General features: G+C 41.9%; 1 protein-coding gene across 2 annotated transcripts in view; it reads right to left on the reverse strand.

The window, feature by feature from the left end:
- parp12a (poly (ADP-ribose) polymerase family, member 12a) overlaps nt 1-25,430 on the reverse strand; it is an 80,900-nt gene that overhangs the window by 54,059 nt on the left and 1,411 nt on the right. The window contains exon 1 of one of the 2 annotated variants that reach the window (XM_063051672.1): nt 11,439-11,780. The exons of the other annotated variant lie outside the window; for it this stretch is intronic. Within the exon in view, the coding sequence (XP_062907742.1) occupies nt 11,439-11,641 (203 nt within the window). The 5' untranslated portion in view covers nt 11,642-11,780. Of the gene's footprint in view, nt 1-11,438; nt 11,781-25,430 lie in introns of those variants that run through there. 2 annotated transcript variants of the gene reach the window in all.

A 25,430-nucleotide genomic window follows, 5' to 3' on the forward strand; every position in this document is an offset into this window, starting at 1 on the left:
CTGATTGCGTGTTGGGATGCAAGGCACCTGAAAACACCCATATCTCTATTAGATGGGCTCACTCTGGTATCCCTCTCATCCCATATCCTTAATAACCACATGGTCAGAGACTCTCCAGGCTTCTGTCTGTACCTGTCACCGATTCCTTAGTGGAGAATTCCCTGATCTCTGTTGTCATGAGGGGGCCTGTTGTACCACTCCCCACACGTTCCTCATCCTCCTCCTTCTCTCCCTCCTAAGAGGAAGCAGCTGCAGGCCAATGTCCCCCATGGCGGCCTGTCTCTTACTGCTTCAGGAGAGTAGGGGAGAAGGCGATCATTAAAGGGAGAATCCTAGAACTCCACTCTTACCCAATCTCACCATCCAGCCAGACATCCCCATCCCCATTCCACGAGGGTGGGTTCATCATCCCACCGCATCAAGGCTCAGACCTTAATGGGACCCGGATGCCAATTAGCCTGTCAAACCACCTCTAACTGGCTCTCTCCGCACTTCCTCTAGCTGTGTGGCACGGGTCTTAGCCAGCCGGGTGACTTCCCCCATGGTGGCACAGCACTGGTGCAGCATCTCCACCTCATTCTAAAGGGCCCTATCTCCTGCCGCTTCTGTGTGATGGTGTTGTGCTGGTACTTTATGACGGCTGCAAGCAGCCAGAGAGCACCCCTTCCACTGTCCCTTTTCCTGGAGAATCCTAGCCTGTTAAGTATGGACACAATGTGGTGTCCAGTTTCAACCCGAGGGGAATCCAACTGATGTAACCAATCTACGGGCATCTCTACGTCTAGGCTCCCAAATCCCACACTGTTGTCGGTCCACCCTGCGACTCAGCATTGCTCATACGTGAGGAGGGGTGCGTTCTCTCTTTTAATTAACCTTCTAAAGATATTCATTGTCTGTTCAATCGCCAAACCCTGCTCACTGTGCCAAGTGTTACAAGAAAGCAGGTTTGGTAAGTGAGACAGGAGACACTGATTACTAATAAGCACATTAACCATTTACTTACAGATAACAGTAAAACATTTGATCAAACATCTAAGCCACCCTAAATTACAAAAACTACAATACTAAACAGTCAGTAACACTTCAAACTCAACAGGTACTTCATTAAGTCTCCCCAAGTTACACAACTACAAAACTAAACATCCAACAGATACCTAGCATAGTGTGTGAATGGGCCCTCCTATATCTGCAGCACTTTCCCAACGGCTCTTCAGCACTGGTCGTGACCTTAGGGTGAAGAGGATTCCCTCCAGACAAAGGAGAAGCCCATGAGACTCCCAAAAACTGACACTGGTACCATGGCACATAAGGCAACCAATGGGAAAGAGCTGCTGCATCGTTCCAATAGGCAGAGCAGAAGTGCTTTCTTTCTTTTTAAATCTTTTTATTAAATAAGTATACAAAAAGGTAAGCCATATAGACACTAATATATTGTTAGAATATAATAAAATTACAGAAGATATTAATACAAAAAAAATACTACAAACAATGTAATTTAAACATAACATACCAAGGTAACATAATAGTATACTAATTTTATATATATATATATCAATAGAGAAAAAGAAACCCCCCCCCCCCAAAAAAACCCACCGTGCAACTAACTAAAAGCAAAGCAAAGTAATGGGCTAACTTGAAACCAAACAGAGTTAAACTTAAAATCACGTCCTCAATCCCGACCTCCTTTAAAAACAGTAAAAAAAACAAGAAGGGTATATATTACATTAAATGAAAATATTGAATAAAAGATCTCCAAGTCTGTTCAAATTTAAATGAGGAGTCATAAAGATTGCTTCTAATTTTCTCCAGATTCAAGCATAATATCGTCTGAGAAAACCAAAAAAAGGTAGTTGGAGCATTAAGCTCTTTCCAATGTTGTAAGATACATCTTTTCGCCATTAAAGTAAGAAATGCAATCATTCTACGGGCAGAAGGGGAAAGATTACTGGAAATTTTAGGTAGTCCAAAGATAGCAGTAATAGGGTGAGGAGAGATATCTATATTCAATACCTTGGAGATAATATTAAAAATGTCTCTCCAAAAAGTTTCCAAAGTAGGGCAAGACCAAAACATATGAGTTAAAGAGGCTATCTGCCCCAGACATCTATCACAAAAAGGATTAATATGAGAATAAAAGCGCGCTAACTTATCTTTGGACATATGTGCTCTATGAACAACTTTAAATTGAATTAGGGAATGTTTAGCACAGATAGAGGAAGTATTGACTAATTGTAAAATCTGCCCCCAGTCATCCACAGAAATGGTAAACCCCAATTCCTGTTCCCAATCTACCCTAATCTTATCAAATGGAGCTTTCCTAAGTTTCATAATAATATTATAAATCATAGCCGATGCACCTTTCTGACATGGATAAAGGTTGATTATAGTATCTAAAATGTATGTAGGAGGAAGCATTGGAAAGGAAGAAAGTATAGTACTTAGAAAATTTCTAACTTGTAGATATCTAAAAGAATGTATTCTTGATAAGTTATATTTATTAGATAATTGTTCAAAAGACATAAGGGAACCATCTAAAAATAAATCCAAAAACCGTGAAATACCCTTAGTCTTCCAAGTTTGAAAAGCACGATCCGTAAAAGAGGGAGGAAAAAATATGTTACCTAAAATAGGAATCGCTAACCCAAATTGATTAAGATCAAAAAATTTTCTGAATTGAAACAAAATACGCAAGGTATATTTAACTATCGGGTTAGACACCTGTTTAAGGCGTTTCCAATCAAAAGGAAGAGAGGAACCTAAAATAGAGCCAAGTGTAAAACCCTGAACAGATTGTAATTCCAATACTACCCATTTAGGAATGGATAGTATATCCTGGTCCAGTAACCAGAATTTCATATGTCGAATATTAATTGCCCAATAATAAAATCTAAAGTTAGGTAATGCTAAGCCTCCATCTCTCTTAGCTTTCTGTAAATGTATTTTACCCAGTCTCGGGTTTTTATTCTGCCAAATAAATGAAGAAATTTTAGAGTCAACTTTGTCAAAAAAAGATTTTGGAACAAAGATTGGTAATGCCTGAAATATATATAAAAATTTTGGCAAAAAAAACATCTTAACTGCATTAATACGACCAATCAAAGTTAAATATAAAAGAAGCCATTTAGATGAAAGTTGAGTAATATGGTCTATTAATGGTAAAAAGTTAGTCTTAAATAAATCTTCGTATTTACAAGTAATTTTAATCCCAAGATATGACAAATAATTATTAATCAATTTAAATGGAAATTTATAATATAAGGGAAGTTGTTTATTAATCGGAAAGAGTTCACTCTTACTAAGATTTAATTTATAACCTGAAAAAAGACCAAATTGTGCTAATAACTCTAAAACAGCCGGGATGGATTTTTGAGGATTAGAAATATATAAAAGTAAATCATCAGCATAGAGTGATAATTTATGGGACTTTAAGCCCCGAGTTATCCCAGTAATATTTGGAGATTCTCGAATGGCAATTGCAAGAGGTTCTAATGCAATATCAAATAATAAGGGACTAAGAGGACAGCCTTGTCGAGTACCTCGAAAAAGAGGGAAAAAAGGTGAACTTAAAGAGTTAGTACGGACCGAGGCCACAGGAGAATAATATAAGAGTTTAATCCAGGATATAAATTTCGAGCTGAAATTAAACCTTTCAAGCACCTTAAATAAATAAGGCCATTCTACTCTATCAAAAGCTTTCTCAGCATCTAAAGAGATAACACACTCAGGAACATTTTGTGAGGGAGTATAAACGATATTTAACAGTGTACGAATATTATAAAAAGAGTAACGACCTTTAATAAAACCTGTTTGGTCTTCCGAAATAATAGAGGGAAGTACTTTTTCTAATCTATTTGCTAATAACTTAGAAAAAACTTTAGAATCAACATTTAATAAAGATATTGGTCTATAAGATGCACATTGAGCAGGATCTTTATCCTTCTTTAATATTAAAGAGATTGACGCTCTATTAAAAGATTCAGGAAGTTTACCAAGTTTCAATGAAGCCTCAAAAACCCTACAGAGCCAAGGGATTAATGAAGGAGCAAAACATTTATAAAATTCTACGGTAAACCCATCAGGGCCAGGAGCTTTCCCCAAATTCATAGAGAAAATAACATTCTTAATCTCATCCATGGTAATAGGAGTATCTAACATAGAAGCCATATCCTGTGAAATCTCAGGGAAGTCTAAATTATCTAAAAAATCATTCATATATTTAGAATCTCGAGGAGACTCTGATTGATATAAAGAAGAGTAAAAATCACAGAAGGTTTGATTAATCCCCACATGATCAAGTATTAGTCGATCATTTTGGTTATAAATCTGATTAATTTGAGATTTAGCATAATTAGACTTCAATTGATTAGCCAACAGTTTACCAATTTTGTCACTGTGTACATAAAATTCACTTCTTGTTTTCTTTAATTGGTTTACAATCAAGGACGAGAGTAATAAACTGTGTTCCATTTGAAGTTCAGTTCTTTGTTTATATAACTCCTCAGAAGGAGCTATAACATATTTCTTATCAATTTCCTTAATCTTGTCCACAATTACCAACTCCTCCTGCTTCTGCTTCTTCCTCAAAGCAGCAGAATACGAGATAATCTGACCACGAATATAAGCTTTAAAAGTATCCCAAAGAGTGTTAACAGAAATATCCTCTGTATGGTTAATTGTAAAAAAAAGATCAATCTGTTCATTCATAAAGTTAACTAAGTCCGAGTCCTGAAGCAACAGCGAATTAAAACGCCATTGTCTATTATTTTGTATATTGGCCAGAATTTTAATAGAAAGCTTAAGTGGAGCATGATCCGAAATGGTTATAGAATCATAATCACATTTAATCACTGAGGGAATAAGACGAGAATCAATAAAGAAATAATCAATTCTTGAATAGGAATGATGAACATGTGAAAAAAAAGAAAAATCTTTTTCCTGAGGATGCAAAAAGCGCCAAATGTCCGTCGACCCAGAATCAGAAAGAAATGAATTAATCAAAGTTGCAGATTTATTAGGTAAGGTCCGTAAAGGAGCCGAATGGTCCAAAGCTGGAGACAAACAGGTATTAAAATCTCCGCCCCAGATCAATGAAAACTCATTCAAATTCGGAAACTGATTAAATAATGATTTATAAAATTCCGGACAATCCATATTAGGAGCATAAACATTAACCAAAACTACTTTTTTATTAAATAGTAAACCACTAACCAATAGAAATCTACCATTCGGATCAGAAATAATATCATGTTGTATAAAAGTAACTGAGGAGTCTATAAAAATAGAGACGCCTCGAATCTTAGCATTGGAGTTCGAATGAAACCGTTGTTCCTTCCAGAATTTAAAAAAACGTAGTCTGTCTCCGCTCCGCACATGGGTCTCTTGTAAGAATAAAATTTGTGCTTTAAGTCTCCGGAACACTTTAAAAACTTTTTTCCTTTTAATAGGATGATTAAGACCATTAGTATTCCAGGAGACAAAATTAATAATAGACTCCATAAACCCTAAAGTCAACCCACAACAAGGAGGATTGACGATAGGCTCGACCCACGAACCCGGAGAGGGAACAGAACATACAAGAGATACCGGGAAGAAGAACGCAACCAATACTTCAATAATGTATATAGCCCAAGAAGAAAGAAACTAAAACGTGAAGCCCCTCCCACCACCCTCCACCCCATGACCCCAAAGCTAAATCTAACGCAGACCAGCCCGAAAGAAGCAAGCACTAAAACTACCCCCATGACTTCCGGTATACGCTCCCTAAAAAAAAAGTGTAAATGTAAAAAAGATCAGCTGAATATAAAACAGTAAAAGAATAAAAAAAAGATAACTCAATTAAAATAAACACATAACAGAATAAAAGCCAGAAAATATATTAAAAAAACCGCAATAAACCCCAGACCCATGAATAAACAGAACAACAAAAAAAAATAAGATTATCAACATAAACTAGTTATAAAAACCTACAAAACAAAATAGATTTTAAAAAAACTACAAAATTTAAGGCCACAAAGGAAATACATAAAATGACAATAAGGAAGTAACCACCCAGAATCCCCTGGGAAAAAGAAAGAAATGACGCAGTTAAAAAGAAAGTTTAGCAACCATATTAAGTAATCAAAAATAAACTTTTCTGCCCAAATAGGGCAAAAAAAAAATTAAGACCGACAAATTCACAGCCTCCGATCAGCGGAGATAGTTAAAAAATTACAATTAAGATGTTGAAGGTGAAAATTGATCCAGATAACTCTGGGCATCCGATGGAGAGTCAAAAAAACGGAGGGCTCCATCCAACGTACGAATCCTTAGACGTGCAGGGTAAAGCAGCGCTGGTCTTAAATCCATCTTGTAGAGTTCCGACATCACAGATCTGTAACGAACCCGTTGATCCCAGATTGGTCTACTGAAATCTTCCACGAATCGGAACTTAAGATCCAAAAAATCAATGAAACCCTTAGATCGAACGAATCGAAACAGTTTCTCCTTGTCTTGAAAGTAATGAAACCGTAAAATAACATGTCGAGGTTTATCTGACCTAGGCGAGTATGATGGAACTCTGTGAACACGATCCAATAACGGTGGTTGGTCAGGAAATACAGTAGGAAATGCATCTTTTAAAAGTTGAGAAAAATACTTCATAGGGTTATCAGATTCAACAGCTTCACGCACCCCGATCATTCGTAGATTCTGCCGTCGCATTCTAGATTCTAAGTCAGAGTTTTTAAAGGTCAGAAAGTCAAGTTTCTTCTTCATTACATTAATTGTTTCTTCGATTTTCCCCATCTTAAGCTCACTTTGTTGCGTGGATCTTTGAAGATCAGATATAGCCGACTGATGTTCCGTAATAGATGTTTGTATCTTATCAATTGAATCGGCAATTTTCTGGAAATTAATTGAAATTTCCGCACGAATCAGCTCCGTAACAGAGGTTGAAATTTCCCTTTGAATTAACTCCGATATAGCTTTCAAAGTCACTGGTGGTTCAGTCGGAGGGAAATCAATACCTTTCGGTTTAACCGGAGGTTTGCCATCCTTCCCATTTTTCCCATTCTTAGACATAGCAGACCTTAAACGCATCCAGTTATCGAAGAGCCCAATTTGTTTCAAAGTATTGTAAAAGTTGATGCCTTAATGGTTAATTAAAATATAGCTGATCAGAAGAAAAAAAACTCAGAGGTAATGGAGCGAGTCAAGAACGCGACTTCACTCCATGAGCGCTACCGGAAGTCTCCCCGCAGAAGTGCTTTCGACTGACAAATAAATTACCTCTTCACATTACATCCAATTAACCACATCATCACCCAGATCATTGATAGAGATGACAAACAACAACGGACCCAGTACTGATCCCTGCGGCACACCACTAGTCACAGGCCTCCAGTCAGAGAGGCAACCATCTACTACCACTCTCTGGCTTCTCCCACAAAGCCAATGTCTAATCCAATTTACTATCTCCTTTTGAATCAGCCTCCCGCGCCAGACCTTGTCAAAGGCCTTGCTAAAGTCCATGTAGACAACATCCACTGCCTTGCCTTCATCAACTTTCCTGGCAACTTCCTCAAAAAAGTCCGTAAGTTTGGTTAGACTCGACCTACCATGCACATAACCATGCTGAACTATCCCTAATCTTGCAGTACGTTGGAAGGCAGAGAGACCTCAAGTGTCCCTGACAACTACACCTGTGAGAAGCGCATCCAGCTGCAGCTTCCAACACTTTGTCTTAAAGAGCTGGAACAGGAACTGGATGAACTCCAGATCATTTGGGGGTGACAGTTAGGACATACAGAGAGGTAGTTACACCCAAGGTGCAAAACACAGGGAACTGGGTGACAGTCAGGGAGGGGAAAGGAGTTAAACAAACAGTGCAGAGTACCCTATGGTTGCGAACAGTTTGGACACTGTTGGGGGTGGGGTACGTAGCAGAGGAGAGTCACAGTGGTCAGGTTTCTGGCACTGAGTCTGATTCTGCAATTCAGAGGGAAGAGGTGAGGCTGCGACGAAAGGGGATTCGTTAGTTAGGGGAACAGAAAAGCGGTTCTGTGGACGAGAACGAAATTCCCAAACTGTATATTGCTTCCTAGGTGCCAGAGTCTGGGACATCTCGGATCGAGTCCTCAGCATTCTGAAGCGGGAGGGTGGACAGTCAGAGGTTGTGGTCCATTTAGGTACCAATGAAACAGGTAGGAAGAGTGACAAAGTTCTGCTAAAGGAATTCAGGGTGTTAGGTGCTGAGTTAAAGGGCCCCAACCTCCAGGGTTGTGTTCTCAGGATTGCTACCCATGCCATGTGCTAGTGAAGCTGGAACTAGGAAGGTTATACAGTTTAACATGTGGCTAAGGAGCTGGTGCAGGAAGGAGGGAGGAGGGCGTAAGATTTTTGGATCATTGGGGTCTCTTCCAGGGAAGGTGGGACCCGTACAGAAGGGATGGTTTGCTCCTGAACTGGAAGTGGATCCTAGCTGGAAGGTTTGGTAGTGCTGGTGGAGTTTAAACTAGAGAGTTTCAGGAGGATGGGAACTGGAATGCCAGAACAGTTTGTAGAGACAGATGTTGTTAAGTCCTCAGGCCTTAAGATTCCAGACGAAGTCAGGAATCAAAAGAAACGACTAACGTCCTGAACTGTGTATATATTTCAATACAAGAAATACCATAGACAGGCGGATGAGTTCAGGGCATGGACCAACACCTGCAATTATGATATTGTAGCCATCGGTGAAACTTTGTTGTAGGACTGGCATCTCAATATTCCGGGATCCGCTGGTTTAGACACCAGAGAGCGGGAGGGATTAGAGGAGGAGGAGGAGTGGCATCACTAGTCAGGGAAAAGGCCAAGGCAGTGCTCAGTCAGGCCAAAGCGCAGAACTCATCTGGCTGAGGCTCTAAGGCTGGAACTGAGGAATAAGAAAGTGTGACCATGTGAATGGATTTAGAAGAACAAATTTGTAGAGATCACAGAGCTTAAGGTTGCAAGAAGCATAAGTGTGTTACAGTAGGTGATTTTAACGTTCCACATACTGACTGGGAGGTCTCCACAACCTCTCCACTAACTGATCTGGCACTCTGGTTTCCATCCCCCTGCAACTCTAGTTTAAACCCCCTCGCTCCCCCCATCCAGCACTAGCAAACCTTCCAGCTAGGGTATTAATACCTCTCCAGATGAGGTGCAAACCATCTCTTCCATACAGGTCCCACCTTCCCTGGAAGAGAGTCCAAAGATCCAAAAATCTTACACCCTCCCTCCTGCACCAACTTCTTAGCCACGTGTTAAAACATACGATCTTCCTATTTCTGGCCTCATTTGCATGCGGCATGAGTAACAATCCTGAAATCACAACCCTGGAGGTCCTGCCATTTAACTTAGCACCTAACTCCCTGAACTTACTTGCAGATCCTTGTCCCTCTTCCTACCTATGTCACTGGTACCTACATGGACCACAACCTCTGATCACTCACCCTTCCTCTTAAGAATTTTAAGGACTTGCTATTTCTATCTTTAATATCTTTATCTTTTTCTTTCAGGGTTCTTGTGAAGACCCTGACCTGGAGTTACATGTAGGCTTCAGTTCTTTGTGGGAATGGGACCCATTCTCGAGGATCCATGACTGGCCGCTATTTGACATGCCAAGGATTTGGCCTGAGAATCTTGATCGTGTTCGGAAGCCTGAGATCTCGGGGCTCCGGAGACGGGCGGATCGAGGGTCGGTGAAATGGCAGGAGACTTATGTGTCGTCGGGGAGGCCGGAAAATCTTTTGCTGTGGGCCCGCAGACCCGAGGTCTTTGTGATCTTCGGACACAGAGCTTGAAAAAAGCAACGATCAGACTTTTAAGACTGTAAACCAGCGAGTTGTTGTTATGTCTCCTGCTCGCTGTGAAAATGGGGGACACCTCCCTCTCCCCTGCCAGAGAGAGAGAGAACCTGTGGGTTGTCCAATGTCGGATGAAATGTGAAGCTTTCGGGGTAACTTTGGTATTGCTTTGCACACGCTTGGGCTCGGTGATGGTACCGATGTGCTTTTTTTTTGCTGGTGGGGGGAGGGGGGATCGTTGCTCACTATAGAAGAAAACAATAATATTCTGTTTGTTATTAGAATCTTGCTTTAGGGATTATGCTGAGTTAAAAACTAGCAGTTCATGCAAGGAAGCCCACCAACATCCCAGAGTTGAAGCAGTTTTGAAAGGAGGAATGGCCTAAAATTCCTCCAAGCTGATGTGCAGGACGGATCAACGGTTACCAGAAAGGTTTGGTTGAAGTTATTGCTGTACAAGGGGGTCATACCAGCAAAGGTTCACATACCTTTTCATTCAAATACTTGTAATATTAGATAATTTTCTCAATAAAGAGATGAACAAGTATAATGTTTTTGTGTTGTTTATTTAATTGGGTTCTCTTTATCTAGTTTTAGGACTTGCATGAAGATCTGATCACATTTTAGGTCATATTTATGCAGAAATAGAGAAAATTCTACAGGGTTCAAAGTTTCTAGCATCATTGTATTTCGTTTTAATTCTCTTTAGGACAAAAAACAACATTCCATTCTTTATATGATTATGTTTGTACCTCTCCTCTACACATTTCCATTCCCTGGTTCCTCCCCAACCTCTCACTTTCTCACAGTTATCTCCAGCTTTCCCAATTTTGTCTGCTCAATTCATAAACATCTCTTTGTAGTTTCCTGGTCCCATGCTAGTTGCCCTCCCTCTAAATATAGTGACATCTGGAGAACTAGCTGTCACCTCCTTTATACAAACAACATGATGGAAAGATTCTCATGGTTCCATCACTTGCTCCACCCTGTCAATCAAACTTCGTTTCCTTTATTACCATTCTTCATTTCCTTTCTCCCAACCAATTAACAATGCACATTGTTAGGTTCTCTCCAAATCCATGTTTGCTTCTGCTACTAATTTTTTTATTTGAAATATAATTAAATGTTTTCTGGAAATCTCCTTAAACGAAGACATTCACCGATAATCTCAAAACAAAAAGGATTTCCAGTTGGCAGCCACATAAGAGTAGTTGCAGAGAACAGGCGCTCCATTCTACATTTTATTTCCACACTCCTTCTTCCCCCTTTTCTCATACCAAACTGTTGGGACTTCTTGCTCTTCCCCCTGCCTGCAACTATGCTCGCTTCACAACGACCTCAAACAGTACTAAATCCGGGAAGAAAGACGATTTGGCAGCTGGCTTGACAGTTGAGGCTATCTCCACGTTGCTAGACCAACACCGTGAGGCGTTAGCGGCCGAATTTAAATCTTTTTTCAGTCTGCTGGAAACGAAACTCGACCAAATCCAATGCAAAGTGGAGGATCACGCCCAGCGCCTACCCTCTCTCGAGCTTGCTACGGACGACCTGAGCTAGCGCGTCAGTGAGCTGGAAAACATTTGCTCCAGTTTACGTGAAAATAATATCAAGCTAATGGCTAAAGTTACTGACCTGGAGGGCCGGAGCAGACAGCAGAACCTATGCATCCAGGGCCTGCCGGAATCTATTGAAGGCGGGCGTCCTACTGAATTTTTTTCCAGTCTGCTTTGTGAGATCTTCGGGAAGGAGACGCTCCCATCCCCGCCGGAGATTGATGGAGCCCACCGTTCACTAGCAGCTAAACCAGCCCCAGGACAGAGACCGTCCCCGGTCATTCTTCGCCTGTTCCACTACCAGATTAAAGATCTCCTGGTGAGAGAGACCCAGCGGAGAGGGAAGTTAGAATACCACGGCCAGCAGATTCGGGTTGTGGAGGACTACTCTCCCGAAGTTTTGAGCCTGCGAGCCGAGTACAGAGAAGTAATGATGGCGCTATACAACCGAGGACTCAGGCCTTCTCTACTATACCCTGCACGGCTCCGTATCACACATCCCAGCGGTGACAAGAACTGTCTACGCTCGGTAGACGAAGCACAGAAATGCAACAACAGCCTCCCCACTATACCGAATTCTTCAGAAAATACTTTTCTCCCATACTCTCTGCCAGGTAACATTAGCAGTGCTTGGAAAGTGAGGTCTGGTTTGGTTTGGCTGGGTTAGATACTGACTACCACGCAATTCAGTGAACTCTACAACGATAGGTGGAATAACATTCATTCAGACTGCTCTCTTGAGAGAGTATTTCCTTTTACCTTCAATTCAGTGAACTCTACAACCTTTCGTGGGAAGAGCACTGGGTAAAGTCTGTTTGTCTACATGGACATTAGTAAGGCCTTTGACAAGGTCCCACATGGGAGGTTAGTTTAGAAAGTTCAGACAGGAGGTGAGGTTGTAAACTGGATTCGAATTTGGCTGTGTGGGAGAAGACAGAGAGTGGTAGTGGATGGTTGCTTCTCAGACTGGAGGCCTGTGACTAGTGGTGTGCCTCAAGGATCTGTGCTGGGACCATTGTTGTTTGCTGTCTATATCAATGATCTAGATAATAATGTGGTAAATTGGATCAGCAAGTTTGCTGATGACACTAAGATTAGAGGTGTTGTGGACAGTGAGGAAGGCTTTCAAAGCTTGCAGAGGGATCTGGACCAACTGGAAAATGGGCCAGAAAATGGCAGATGGAATTTAATGCAGACAAGTGTAAGGTGTTCCAGTTTGGAAGGACAAATCAAGGTAGGACATACACAGTAAATGGTAGGGCACTGAGGAGTGCGGAGGAACAAAGAAATCAGGGAGTTCAGATATATAATTCCCTGAAAGTGGTGTCACAGGTAGACAGGATTGTAAAGAAGGCTTTTGGCATCCTGGCATTCATAAATCAAAGTATTAAGTATAGGAGTTGGGATGTTATTGGGAGGTTGTGTAAGACATTGGCGAGGCCAAATTTGGAGTACTGTGTACAGTTCTGGTCACCTAACTATAGGAAGGATATCAGTAAGATTGAAAGAGTGCAGAGAAGATTTACTAGGATGTTGCCGGGTCTTCAGGAGTTGAGTTACAAGGAAAGATTGAACAGGTTAAGACTTTATTCCTTGGAGCGTAGAAGAATGAGGGGAGATTTGATAGAGGTTTACAAAATTATGAGGGGTATAGATAGAGTAAATGTGAATAGGCTCTTTCCACTTAGATTAGGAGAGACAAGTACAAGAGTACATGGCTTTAGGGTGAAAGGGGAAAGGTTTAGGGGGAACTTTTTCACTCAGAGAGTGGTGGGAGTGTGGAACGGGCTGCCATCTGACGTGGTAAATGCGGGCTCACTCTTAAGTTTTAAGAATAAATTGGATAGGTACATGGATGGGAGAGGTCTGGAGGGTTATGGACTAGATGCAGGCCAATGGGACTAGCGGAATAATGTTTCAGCACAGACTAGAAGGGCCGAATGGCCTGTTTTCTGTGCTGTAGTGTTCTGTGGTTCTATTTCATATTTTTTTCTTCAATTCTCAGTTTATATTTCTGTTTTATGGTTCATTTTTCAGAGCCATGTTTAATAAACTTTGGCGGAATTGTTTTGTCTCTCACTAAGCACAAGGTCAGTTTAGGAGTGTGGAATGCTTACTGTTTCCTTTAAATATCAATAATGGAGTTGAAGATGATGCTACGACTGACAGGAAGTTGTAGTGTTGGGTGATTATTGTTCTTACGAGCTTGCTGCTATGCTCTCTGGCAGCTGTCTTGTTGTGGGTTGGGGGTGGTGGGGGGAGGGCACTCCGATGCCAGTACAGTTTTAAGAACCCTTAGAGGTCCTTGTTCTACAGGATTTATTTCTGCCCTGTTTCTCTTTGTTTTAACACTTTTGCCCCAGAGCTGAAACCCAAAATCTTGACTCCACTTATACCCATCAACCTGTATCTCTTTTAAAGGTGAATGGTTAGTCCGTTAAATTTTGTAAGCTGGAATGTCAAGGGACTGAATCACCCTGTTAAAAGAAGGAAGGTGTTCTCACACCTCAAACAGTTTAATACAGCAATTTCATTTCTACAAGAAACACACATTTGCAGTTCTGACAATTCCCGTCTTATGTCACAATGGGCGGGGCAGCACTTCCACTCCACTTTTCAGGCTAAAGGCGAGGGGGGGGAGGGGGGTCTCAATTCTCATCGATCAAAATGTTCCCTTTGAGCTCCACAATACAATATCACATACAAACGGCCATTTCGTCATTGTCTCGGGGAAATTATATAATACATTGGTAGTGTTGGCGAACATATATGTTCCTAACTCGGGATGATGTGGACTTCTTTGAATGTTTTTTTCTGCGCTGCCTGATCTAAATTCATACTCTCTCATAACAACAGGAATTCTGCAGATGCTGGAAATTCAAGCAACACACATAAAAGTTGCTGGTGAACGCAGCAGGCCAGGCAGCATCTCTAGGAAGAGGTGCAATCGACGTTTCAGGCCGAGACCCTTCGTCAGGACTAACTGAAGGAAGAGTGAGTAAGGGATTTGAAAGCTGGAGGGGGAGGGGGAGATGCAAAATGATAGGAGAAGACAGGAGGGGGAGGGATAGAGCCGAGAGCTGGACAGGTGATAGGCAAAAGGGATACGAGAGGATCATGGGACAGGAGGTCCGGGAAGAAAGACAAGGGGGGGAGGGGACCCAGAGGATGGGCAAGGGGTATATTCAGAGGGACAGAGGGAGAAAAAGGAGAGTGAGAGAAAGAATGTGTGTATAAAAATAAGTAACAGATGGGGTACAAGGGGGAGATGGGGCATCAGCGGAAGTTAGAGAAGTCGATGTTCATGCCATCAGGTTGGAGGCTACCCAGACGGAATATAAGGTGTTGTTCCTCCAACCTGAGTGTGGCTTCATCTTTACAGTAGAGGAGGCCGTGGATAGACATGTCAGAATGGGAATGGGATGTGGAATTAAAATGTGTGGCCACTGGGAGATCCTGCTTTCTCTGGCGGACAGAGCGTAGATGTTCAGCAAAGCGGTCTCCCAGTCTGCGTCGGGTCTCACCAATATATAAAAGGCCACATCGGGAGCACCGGACGCAGTATATCACCCCAGCCGACTCACAGGTGAAGTGTTGCCTCACCTGGAAGGACTGTTTGGGGCCCTGAATGGTGGTAAGGGAGGAAGTGTGAGGGCATGTGTAGCACTTGTTCCGCTTACACGGATAAGTGCCAGGAGGGAGATCAGTGGGGAGGGATGGGGGGGACGAATGGACAAGGGAGTTGCGTAGAGAGCGATCCCTGCGGAATGCAGAGAGAGGGGGGGAGGGAAAGATGTGCTTAGTGGTGGGATCCCATTGGAGGTGGCGGAAGTTACGGAGAATAATATGTTGGACCCGGAGGCTGGTGGGGTGGTAGGTGAGGACCAGGGGAACCCTTTTCCTAGTGGGGTGGCAGGAGGATGGAGTGAAAGCAGATGCACGTGAAATGGGGGAGATGCGTTTAAGAGCAGAGTTGATAGTGGAGGAAGGGAAGCCCCTTTCTTTAAAAAAAGAAGACATCTCCCTCGTCCTAGAATGAAAAGCCTCATCCTGAGAGCAGATGCGGCGGAGACAGAGGAATTGCGAGAAGGGGATGGCGTTTTTGCAAGAGACAGGGTGAGAAGAGGAATAGTCCAGATAGCTGTGAGAGTCAGTAGGCTTATAGTAGACATCAGTGGATAAGCTGTCTCCAGAGACAGAGACAGAAAGATCTAGAAAGGGGAGGGAGGTTTCTGAAATGGACCAGGTTAACTTGAGGGCAGGGTGAAAGTTGGAGGCAAAGTTAATAAAGTCAACGAGTTCTGCATGCATGCAGGAAGCAGCGCCAATGCAGTCGTCGATGTAGCGAAGGAAAAGTGGGGGACAGATACCAGAATAGGCATGGAACATAGATTGTTCCACAAACCCAACAAAAAGGCAGGCATAATTAGGACCCATATGGGTGCCCATAGCTACACCTTTAGTTTGGAGGACGTGGGAGGAGCCAAAGGAGAAATTATTAAGAGGAAGGACTAATTCCGCTAGACGGAGCAGAGTGGTGGTAGAGGGGAACTGATTAGGTCTGGAATCCAAAAAGAAGCGTAGAGCTTTGAGACCTTCCTGATGGGGGATGGAAGTATATAAGGACTGGACATCCATGGTGAAAATAAAGCGGTGGGGGCCAGGGAACACATTCTTTCTCTCACTCTCCTTTTTCTCCCTCTGTCCCTCTGAATATACCCCTTGCCCATCCTCTGGGTCCCCCCCCCCGTCCTTCTTCCCGGACCTCCTGACCAATGATCCTCTCGTATCCCCTTTTGCCAATCACCTGTCCAGCTCTTGGCTCCATCCCTCCCTCTCCTGTCTTCTCCTCTCATTTTGGATCTCCCCCTCCCCCTCCAACTTTCAAATCCCTTACTCACTCTTCCTTCAGTTAGTCCTGACGAAGGGTCTCGGCCTGAAACGTCGACTGCACCTCTTCCTACAGATGCTGCCTGGCCTGCTGCGTTCACCAGCAACTTTGATGTGTGTTGCTCATACTCTCTCATACTAGGTGGAGACTTCAACTGTTGGTTAGATCCAGTGCTGGATCGATCGTCTCCTATTCCCAGAGTACTAAGCAACTCTGCCTCATTAATTCAGTCCTTCCTCTCCAACTATGGCATCTCTGATGTATGGCGCTCTCTCCACCCAAATAAGAGAGAATATTCTTTCTTCTCACACGTCCATCACACCTTTTCTAGAATTGACTACTTTCTAATCGATAATCAGTTGATTCCATCGGTCCGTTCCTGTGTTTATCAGAGTATAGTGATATCAGACCACGCTCCAGTTGTCTTGTCTATAATTCTTCCTGGCCTTCCTCAAATAAATAAGCATTGGCGTTTTAATTTGACCTTACTGTCAGATAATGATTTTGTAAAATTTATGGAGGACCAGATAATCCTTTTCCTTAATACCAATACATCACCTGAAACCTCAAGCCTGGTTGTCTGGGATGCTTTGAAAGCATACCTCAGGGGTCAAATAATTTCTTACACTGTGAACATGAAAGAAAGACCCATAAGAACAACTAGATCTGGCCAATCAAATTAAAGAAATAGACCAACAAAATGCTCAAATTAAAAATCCGGAGCTGTACAAAAAACAAGTGGAACTTCAAACGAAATTTGATCTTATTTCCACTCACGCAATTGAATGCCTATTTTGAAGAGTAGGAGTCGGTTCTACATCCATGGTGACAAATCTGGTAAACTTTCAGCCAACCAATTAAGGGGCCTCAAAGCCAAACAACACATTACAAAAATTTGAATGGAAAATGGAAACCTCACCTTGAATCATTCTGAAATCAACGACACATTCAGGAATTTTTACTCTCGAACTTTGCACTTCTGAATCCCCAAATGATAACATTTCTGTCGAGAATTTTTTAAACAGCTTAAGTATCCCCACACTTTCTCCTGATCTCAAAATGAGACTGAATGAGCCAATATCATTAGAGGAAATATCCTCAGCCACCTCGTTACAGCAGACTGGTAAATCTCCAGGATCCGATGGGTTCCCTGTAGAATTCTTTAAATCATTTTCGTCACTGCTCTTACCTCAACTAAACTTCTATCTGATTCGTTTAAACAAGGTAAACTGCCAGCATCATTTAATGAGGCATGCATCATTCTTCTAGCGAAGAGAGGCAAAGATCCAACAGAGTGCTCCTCATACAGGCCAATCTCTCTGTTAAATGTCGATGTCAAAATCTTAGCTAAAGTTTTGGCCAGTAGACTGGAGATCATTTTACCCTCAATTATTTCTGAAGACCAAACCAGTTTGGACAAAAACCACCTCCCCTTTTTTAGTCCTGACGAAGGGTCTCGGCCTGAAACGTCGACTGCGCCTCTTCCTATAGATGCTGCTTGGCCTGCTGCGTTCACCAGCAACTTTGATGTGTGTTGCTCCCCTTTTTTAACATACACCGTCTATTAGACATTTTAAATTCACCTTCAGTTGGGATCCCTGAATGTGTCATCTCCTTAGACGCAGAGACAGCGTTTGACCGTGTGGAATGGAATTACCTCTTTGCTGTTTAGAAAAATTTAATTTTGGACCAAGTTTTATCACGTGGATTAAACTGTTATATTCGCGTCCCACCGCCTCTGTTTTCACCAACTCTCAGCAATCCCAACCTTTCAATCTCAAACGTGGAACCCGCTAAGGGTGCCCTTTAAGCCCCTTACTTTTCGATCTGGCCATAGAGCCACTGGCGGTTGCGTTCCACAGTGGTGCAGATGTGACAGCGATTTGGGGGGAGGGAGTTGAGCACAAAATCTCCCTTTATGCTGATATTCTTTTACTTTTTATATCAAACACAATCACTTCCTTACCCCCCACGTTCTCACTCCTTAACAAATTTAGCCAGTTTTCAGGGTATATACAAACTTAATTTACACAAGAGCTAACTTTTTCCAATAAATGGAGAAACACAAGAGTCAGAGTTCCATAACCTCCCTTTTAAGGCAGTGAATAATCAATTTACTTACCTTGGCGTCACTGTAACAAGGAAACACAAGCGTCTTTTTGGAGAAAATTTCATTAATCTGTGAAGTCATACAAAACAGAACCTAGCACAGTGGTCACCCCTGTCCATGTCCCTGATGGGCCAAATCAATGTTGTCAAAATGAACATCTTTCCTAAATTCTTATACCTTTTCAATCCATACCAACTTTCATTCCTAAAGCCTTCTTTGACTCGTTAGGCTCAGTCACATCATCCTACCTACGGAAGGGCAAGAGTCCCCGACTGAATAAAGTCCATCTTCAAAAATCTAAAAGTGTTGGGGGCATGGCTTTGCCCAATTTCTGCTTATATTACTGGGTAGCTAATATACACTGTCTCATCTTTTGGTCTCATTTTTACAATCAATCTGACTGCCTAATATGGGCGGCAATGGAGCCCATTCTATTAAGAATTTCTCCATCTCTGCACTTCTTGGATCCGCAATCCCTTTTCTTACTCCTAAACCAATTGTTAATCCTGTTATCAGGCACACCCTGAGAGTATGGACTCAGTTCAGAAAGCATTGTGGTCTCCATGGCTTCTCTCTTTCAAGTCCTATTATATATAATCATCTCTTCCAGCCTTCTATACATGATCCAACATTTCAAGACTGGTACAGAAAGGACATCAGGAGCTTTAAAGATCTTTTTATAGACAAATGCTTTGCATCATTTGAACAACTGACTGCAAAGTTTAACACCCATTTCTCAGGATATTTGCAAAGTAGACATTTTATCAGCCCTTTGATATCAAACTTCCCTAAGGCACCTGACATAAACATCGTTGATTTGTTTCTCTGCATGAATCCATTGCGCAAAGGTCTAATATCTACTATTTGTGACAAGCTAGTGGTCCTGAGGCAAGCCCCCCTTGACAAAATTAAAACTGCCTGGGAGCAAGATTTAAATTTCTCACTGTCAGACAATGTATGGGATTCAGTTTTTAAGTTAGTCAACTCAACCTCTTTATGTTACAGATCAAGGTCGTACACAGGATCCATATGTCTAAAACTAAATTATCTCGCATTTACCCAGATGTTAATCCCTGCTGCGACAAATGCAAAAGGGGCAAGGCTTCCCTTATTCACATATACTGGACATGCCCTAGCTTGGAAAAATACTGGAAAGATGTTGTCCATACTCTATCCCAAATACTTAATTATAATTTGGAACCTAACCCATTGATTGCTCTTTTCGGCACCTCTGGAGAGGGGGACACGCACCTATGTCTGACCAAACATCGCACATTGTCTTTTGCCTCTGTTTTGGCCAGGCGTGCAGTCTTGCTCAGGTGGAGGGATGCTGCCAAGCCCATCCACGCTCAGTGGCTCAGGGACATCATGTCCAGTCTACACCTTGAGAAGATCCATTATTCAATTCTCAACTCGGACATAAAGTTCCAAAAGGTGTGAGGACCCTTGCTTGAATATTTTCAGAATTCCCAGCCAAACTGAAGGTCCATCCTTTCTTCCTTTCCTCTGCACATAAATCCCTGACTTCCCAGCATTTCCTGGTAAAATTCTACGGACCCAGACTTGTAAACATACAACAGTTTATGTATTAGGAAAATACACCTTCTCTATACCAATGCAGCTCTGTGGGAACAAAGGTTCTGTTTAATACTTTATGCTAATAGAATGATGGCTTGGAGATAGGGATTAGGAGGAGTGGGTTGGGGCAGGAAGGCAACCAAAGCATGATTGTACTATGAGTGCATCTCTTTCATAGATGTGAATTGTACATTTGATACATTTGTTATGAACTGCACAGACCTTCTTTATACTATGCTCTCTTTATTTAAAAAAGCAATAAAAATATTTGGAATTAAAAAAAACAAAAAGGGCAACAGGATTGGTCAATACTAGGTCATTTAATGTATGTATAAGAAACCCTTGATTCATTCTTGCTGTTATTCCCTGGCTGATTTTTTGCCCAACTGGTTAGTCAGACTAAGATAATTTTCATCTTTGTAACTGCTGAGAAACTTTAAAGACTGTAATACAACGTAAGAAAAGGCTTGTGAGCCCACGATGTTTGCGCCAAACATGATGCTAAATTAAATCACTTCTGCCCATCCCTAATCCATATGCCTCCATTACCTGCGTATTATATTCTCATGTCTATCTAATACCATCTTAAATGTCACCATCATATCTGCATCCACCACTACTCCTGGAAGCCCATTTGGAATACCCACCAGTATTTTTAATAAAAAAGCTTGCCCCACAAATCTCCTTTAAACTTTCCCCTCTCATTTGAAATGCATGTCTACTAGCGTGTGACATTTCTACTCTGGTATAAAGATTCTGACTGTCTATCCAATCTACGTTTCTGATAATTTTATTAAATTCTTTCAGGTGTCTCATCAGTCTCTGACTCTGTCAGAAACAACCCAAGTTTATCCAATTTCTTCTTGTTGCTCATTACCTGTGTTTCAGTAAACATCTTCTGCGCCTTTTCCAAAGCCTCCTTATCCTTCGGTAATGGGGCAACTGCACAAGTGCAGCTTAACCAAAATTTTATACAGCTGCAACATGACTTCCTTCCTCTTATACTTTCCTGTGAAGGGAAGTGTGCTATATGACCTCTTTACGACCCTATCTAATTGTTTAGCCACTTTCAGGGAGCTATAGAGTTGGACCCCAACATCTGTCTGTAAATCAATGCTGTCAAGTATCCTGCTATTAACTGTATTCTTTCATTACATGTGACCTCCCAAAGTGCAACACCTTACTCTCAAGAAGGAAGGGTGATGGAAGAAAGGAAATTATAGGTCAGTTAGTCTGATCTCAGTGGCTGGGAAGATGTTGGGAGTTGAATGTTAAGGATGAGATCTCATGATAAAATAGGACAAAATTAGCATGGTTTCTTTAAGGGAAAATCTTGCCTGACACCTCTGTTAGAATTCGTTGAGGAAATTACAAGCAGGAGAATCAGTAGATGTTGTTTACTTGGATTTTCAGAAGGTCTTTGACAAGGTGCCATACATGAGGCTGCTTAATAAGATAAGAGCCCATAGTATTACAGGAATGATACCAGCATGGATACGGGAGCCTTTTCTGATTGGCTGCCGGTGACTACTGGTGTTCCGAGAGGTCAGTGCTAGGACTGCTTCTGTTACGGAAATGTCAATGACTTGGATGATGGAATTAATGGCTTTGTGGTCAAGTCTGCGGACAATATGAAGATAGGTGAAGGGGCAGGTGTTGAGAAAGCAAGGTGTCTGCATTAGAACTTAGACGGATTAGGAGAATGGGCAAAAGTGGTAGCTGGAATACAGTGTCAGGAAGCTTTCAGCAAGAAGGCAGGAGAATGGGGTTGAGACAGAAAATGGATCGACCATGGTGAAATGAAAGAGCAGACCCAACGGGCTGAATGGCCTAATTCTGCTCCCCCTCTTATGATCCTGTTCAGATTAAACTTAATTTGCATTTCTCTGATCTATATTCTGCTGTATTCTTTCACAACCTCTACACTGTCCACACTTCCACCAACTTTTGCGCCATTTGCCATCTTACTAACCGACCTATCAACATTTTCTTCTGAGTTATTTCACAGGTATCACACATGCAGCACTGCTCACTGCAGGGCACCACTGGTCACAGGAATCCAGCCAGAATACCACCCCTCCTGTCTTCTATGGGCAAGCCACAGTACCAAGTCAACATGGATCCCATACATCTTAATTTCCTGGATCAGCCTACCATGAGGGGCTTTGTCAACTGTAATTCCCCTCTCCCTTTATAAGTAATCAACCGACAGTTATAATATTACATTTTACAGGTAAAATTTCAGGATTTAGGGATTGCAAATAATGTACCATAATTTACTCACTCCTCTTTTTCACATTCTGGGATGGAAACCATTAGATCCCAGATCTTTATAACATCACAATTTAAAAGATATATAATAAATATTAAATATAACTCTACTGGGGCTGGGAAATGAACATGAGACCCTTAAGTGAACAAACCTTTTGACATATCAGATGTTCAAAAGTGGCCTATCAAGATATACTACCTTAGGACATTCAAAAGTTCTGACAATTGGGTACTTTTCTGAAGTACTGCCATTGCTGCACATAACTGTGGCTGTCAGTCTGCATATGAAAAAATCCAATTAGCATTGCCACTTATGTTCCAGATCTGATCAATTATTATCAGTTCCATTTGAAGTCCTGAATTACTCTTTATGGAATGCGGATTGTGACACATCTGTGTTCTGTTGTCGGATTCCTTATGGAGGCACACAGAGATGTACAACTTCAGTGCATTTCCACTGATCTGGGCCCTCACAATCTCTATATTCACAAGGTCTCAGCTTAATGCCTCACCTGAAAGATGGTTTTCCCAACAGAGCAGTGTGTTTGTAAAACCACTGGAATGTCATCCTGCAGGGTGCTTAAATTCAGATTTGAGTCTTGAACCACAAATCTGAAACTGATTCCACAACCTACAGACTCTAAAAGACTTTACCACTCAAGTTCTCAGTATTCTATTGCACATTAGTTGTTTGTTGGTCATTGCTTACGTATAGTTTTAATTAACTGTATTCCTTTATTTTCCTGTAAATGCCTGCAAGAAACTGAATCTCAAGGTGGTATACTTTTCAACATAATTGTACAAGGGCTAAGAGAGTTGTAAAAGAGCGCCTGAAGGCTTTATGTGTCAATGCAAGGAGCATTCGTAATAAGGTGGATGAATTGAAAGTGCAGATTGTTATTAATGATTATAATATAGTTGGGATCACAGAGACATGGCTCCAGGGTGACCAGGGATGGGAGCTCAACGTTCAGGGATATTCAATATTCAGGAGGGATAGACATGAAGGAAGGGGAGGTGGGGTGGCGTTGCTGGTTAAAGAAGAGATTAACGCAATAGAAAGGAAGGACATAAGCCGGGAAGATGTGGAACCGATATGGGTAGAGCTGCGTAACACTAAGGGGCAGAAGACACTGGTGGGAGTTGTGTACAGGCCACAGTAGTAGTACAGTAGTAGTGAGGTCGGAGATGGTATTAAACAGGAAATTAGAAATGTGTGCAATAAAGGAACAGCAGTTATAATGGGTGACTTCAATCTACATGTAGACTGGGTGAACCAAATTGGTAAAGGTGCTGAGGAAGAGGATTTCTTGGAATGTATGCGGGATGGTTTTTTGAACCAACATGCCGAGGAACCAACTAGAGAGCAGGCTATTCTGGACTGGGTTTTGAGCAATGAGGAAGGGTTAATTAGCAATCTTGTCGTGAGAGGCCCCTTGGGTAAGAGTGACCATAATATGGTGGAATTCTTCATTAATATGGAGAGTGACATAGTTAATTCAGAAACAAAGGTTCTGAACTTAAAGAGGGGTAACTTTGAAGGTATGAGACGTGAATTAGCCAAGATAGACTGGCAAATGACACTTAAACGTTTGACGGTGGATATGCAATGGCAAGCATTTAAAGGTTGCATGGATGAACTACAACAATTGTTCATCCCAGTTTGGCAAAAGAATAAATCAAGGAAGGTAGTGCACCCGTGGCTGACAAGAGAAATTAGGGATAGTATCAATTCCAAAGAAGTAGCATACAAATTAGCCAGAGAAAGTGGCTCACCTGAGGACTGGGAGAAATTCAGAGTTCAGCAGAGGAGGACAAAGGGCTTAATTAGGAAGGGGAAAAAAGATTATGAGAGAAAACTGGCAGAGAACATAAAAACGGACTGTAAAAGCTTTTATAGATATGTAAAAAGGAAAAGACTGGTAAAGACAAATGTAGGTCCCCTGCAGACAGAAACAGGTGAATTGATTATGGGGAGCAAGGACATGGCAGACCAATTGAATAATTACTTTGATTCTGTCTTCACTAAGGAGGACATAAATAATCTTCCAGAAATAGTAAGGGACAGAGGGTCCAGTGAGATGGAGGAACTGAGTGAAATACATGTTAGTAGGGAAGTGGTGTTAGGTAAATTGAAGGGATTGAAGGCAGATAAATCCCCAGGGCCAGATGGTCTACATCCTAGAGTGCTTAAGGAAGTAGCCCAAGAAATAGTGGATGCATTAGTGATAATTTTTCAAAACTCATTAGATTCTGGACTAGTTCCTGAGGATTGGAGGGTGGCTAATGTAACCCCACTTTTTAAAAAAGGAGGGAGAGAGAAACCGGGGAATTATAGGCCGGTTAGCCTAACGTTGGTGGTGGGGAAACTGCTGGAGTCAGTTATCAAGGATGTGATAACAGCACATTTGGAAAGCGGTGAAATGATCGGACAAAGTCAGCATGGATTTGTGAAAGGAAAATCATGTCTGACGAATCTCATAGAATTTTTTGAGGATGTAACTAGTAGAGTGGATAGGGGAGAACCAGTGGATGTGGTATATTTGGATTTTCAAAAGGCTTTTGACAAGGTCCCACACAGGAGATTAGTGTGCAAACTTAAAGCACACGGTATTGGGGGTAAGGTATTGGTGTGGGTGGAGAATTGGTTAGCAGACAGGAAGCAAAGAGTGGGAATAAACGGGACCTTTTCAGAATGGCAGGCGGTGACTAGTGGGGTACCGCAAGGCTCAGTGCTGGGACCCCAGTTGTTTACAATATATATTAATGACTTGGATGAGGGAATTAAATGCAGCATCTCCAAGTTTGCGGATGACACGAAGCTGGGTGGCAGTGTTAGCAGTGAGGAGGATGCTAAGAGGATGCAGGGTGACTTGGATAGGTTGGGTGAGTGGGCAAACTCATGGCAGATGCAATTTAATGTGGATAAATGTGAAGTTATCCACTTTGGTGGCAAAAATAGGAAAACAGATTATTATCTGAATGGTGGCCGATTAGGAAAAGGGGAGGTGCAACGAGACCTGGGTGTCATTATACACCAGTCATTGAAAGTGGGCATGCAGGTACAGCAGGCGGTGAAAAAGGCGAATGGTATGCTGGCATTTATAGCGAGAGGATTCGAGTACAGGAGCAGGGAGGTACTACTGCAGTTGTACAAGGCCTTGGTGAGACCACACCTGGAGTATTGTGTGCAGTTTTGGTCCCCTAATCTGAGGAAAGAC

Source organism: Mobula hypostoma, chromosome 6 (assembly GCF_963921235.1).
Source record: "Mobula hypostoma chromosome 6, sMobHyp1.1, whole genome shotgun sequence".
NCBI lineage: Eukaryota > Metazoa > Chordata > Chondrichthyes > Myliobatiformes > Myliobatidae > Mobula > Mobula hypostoma.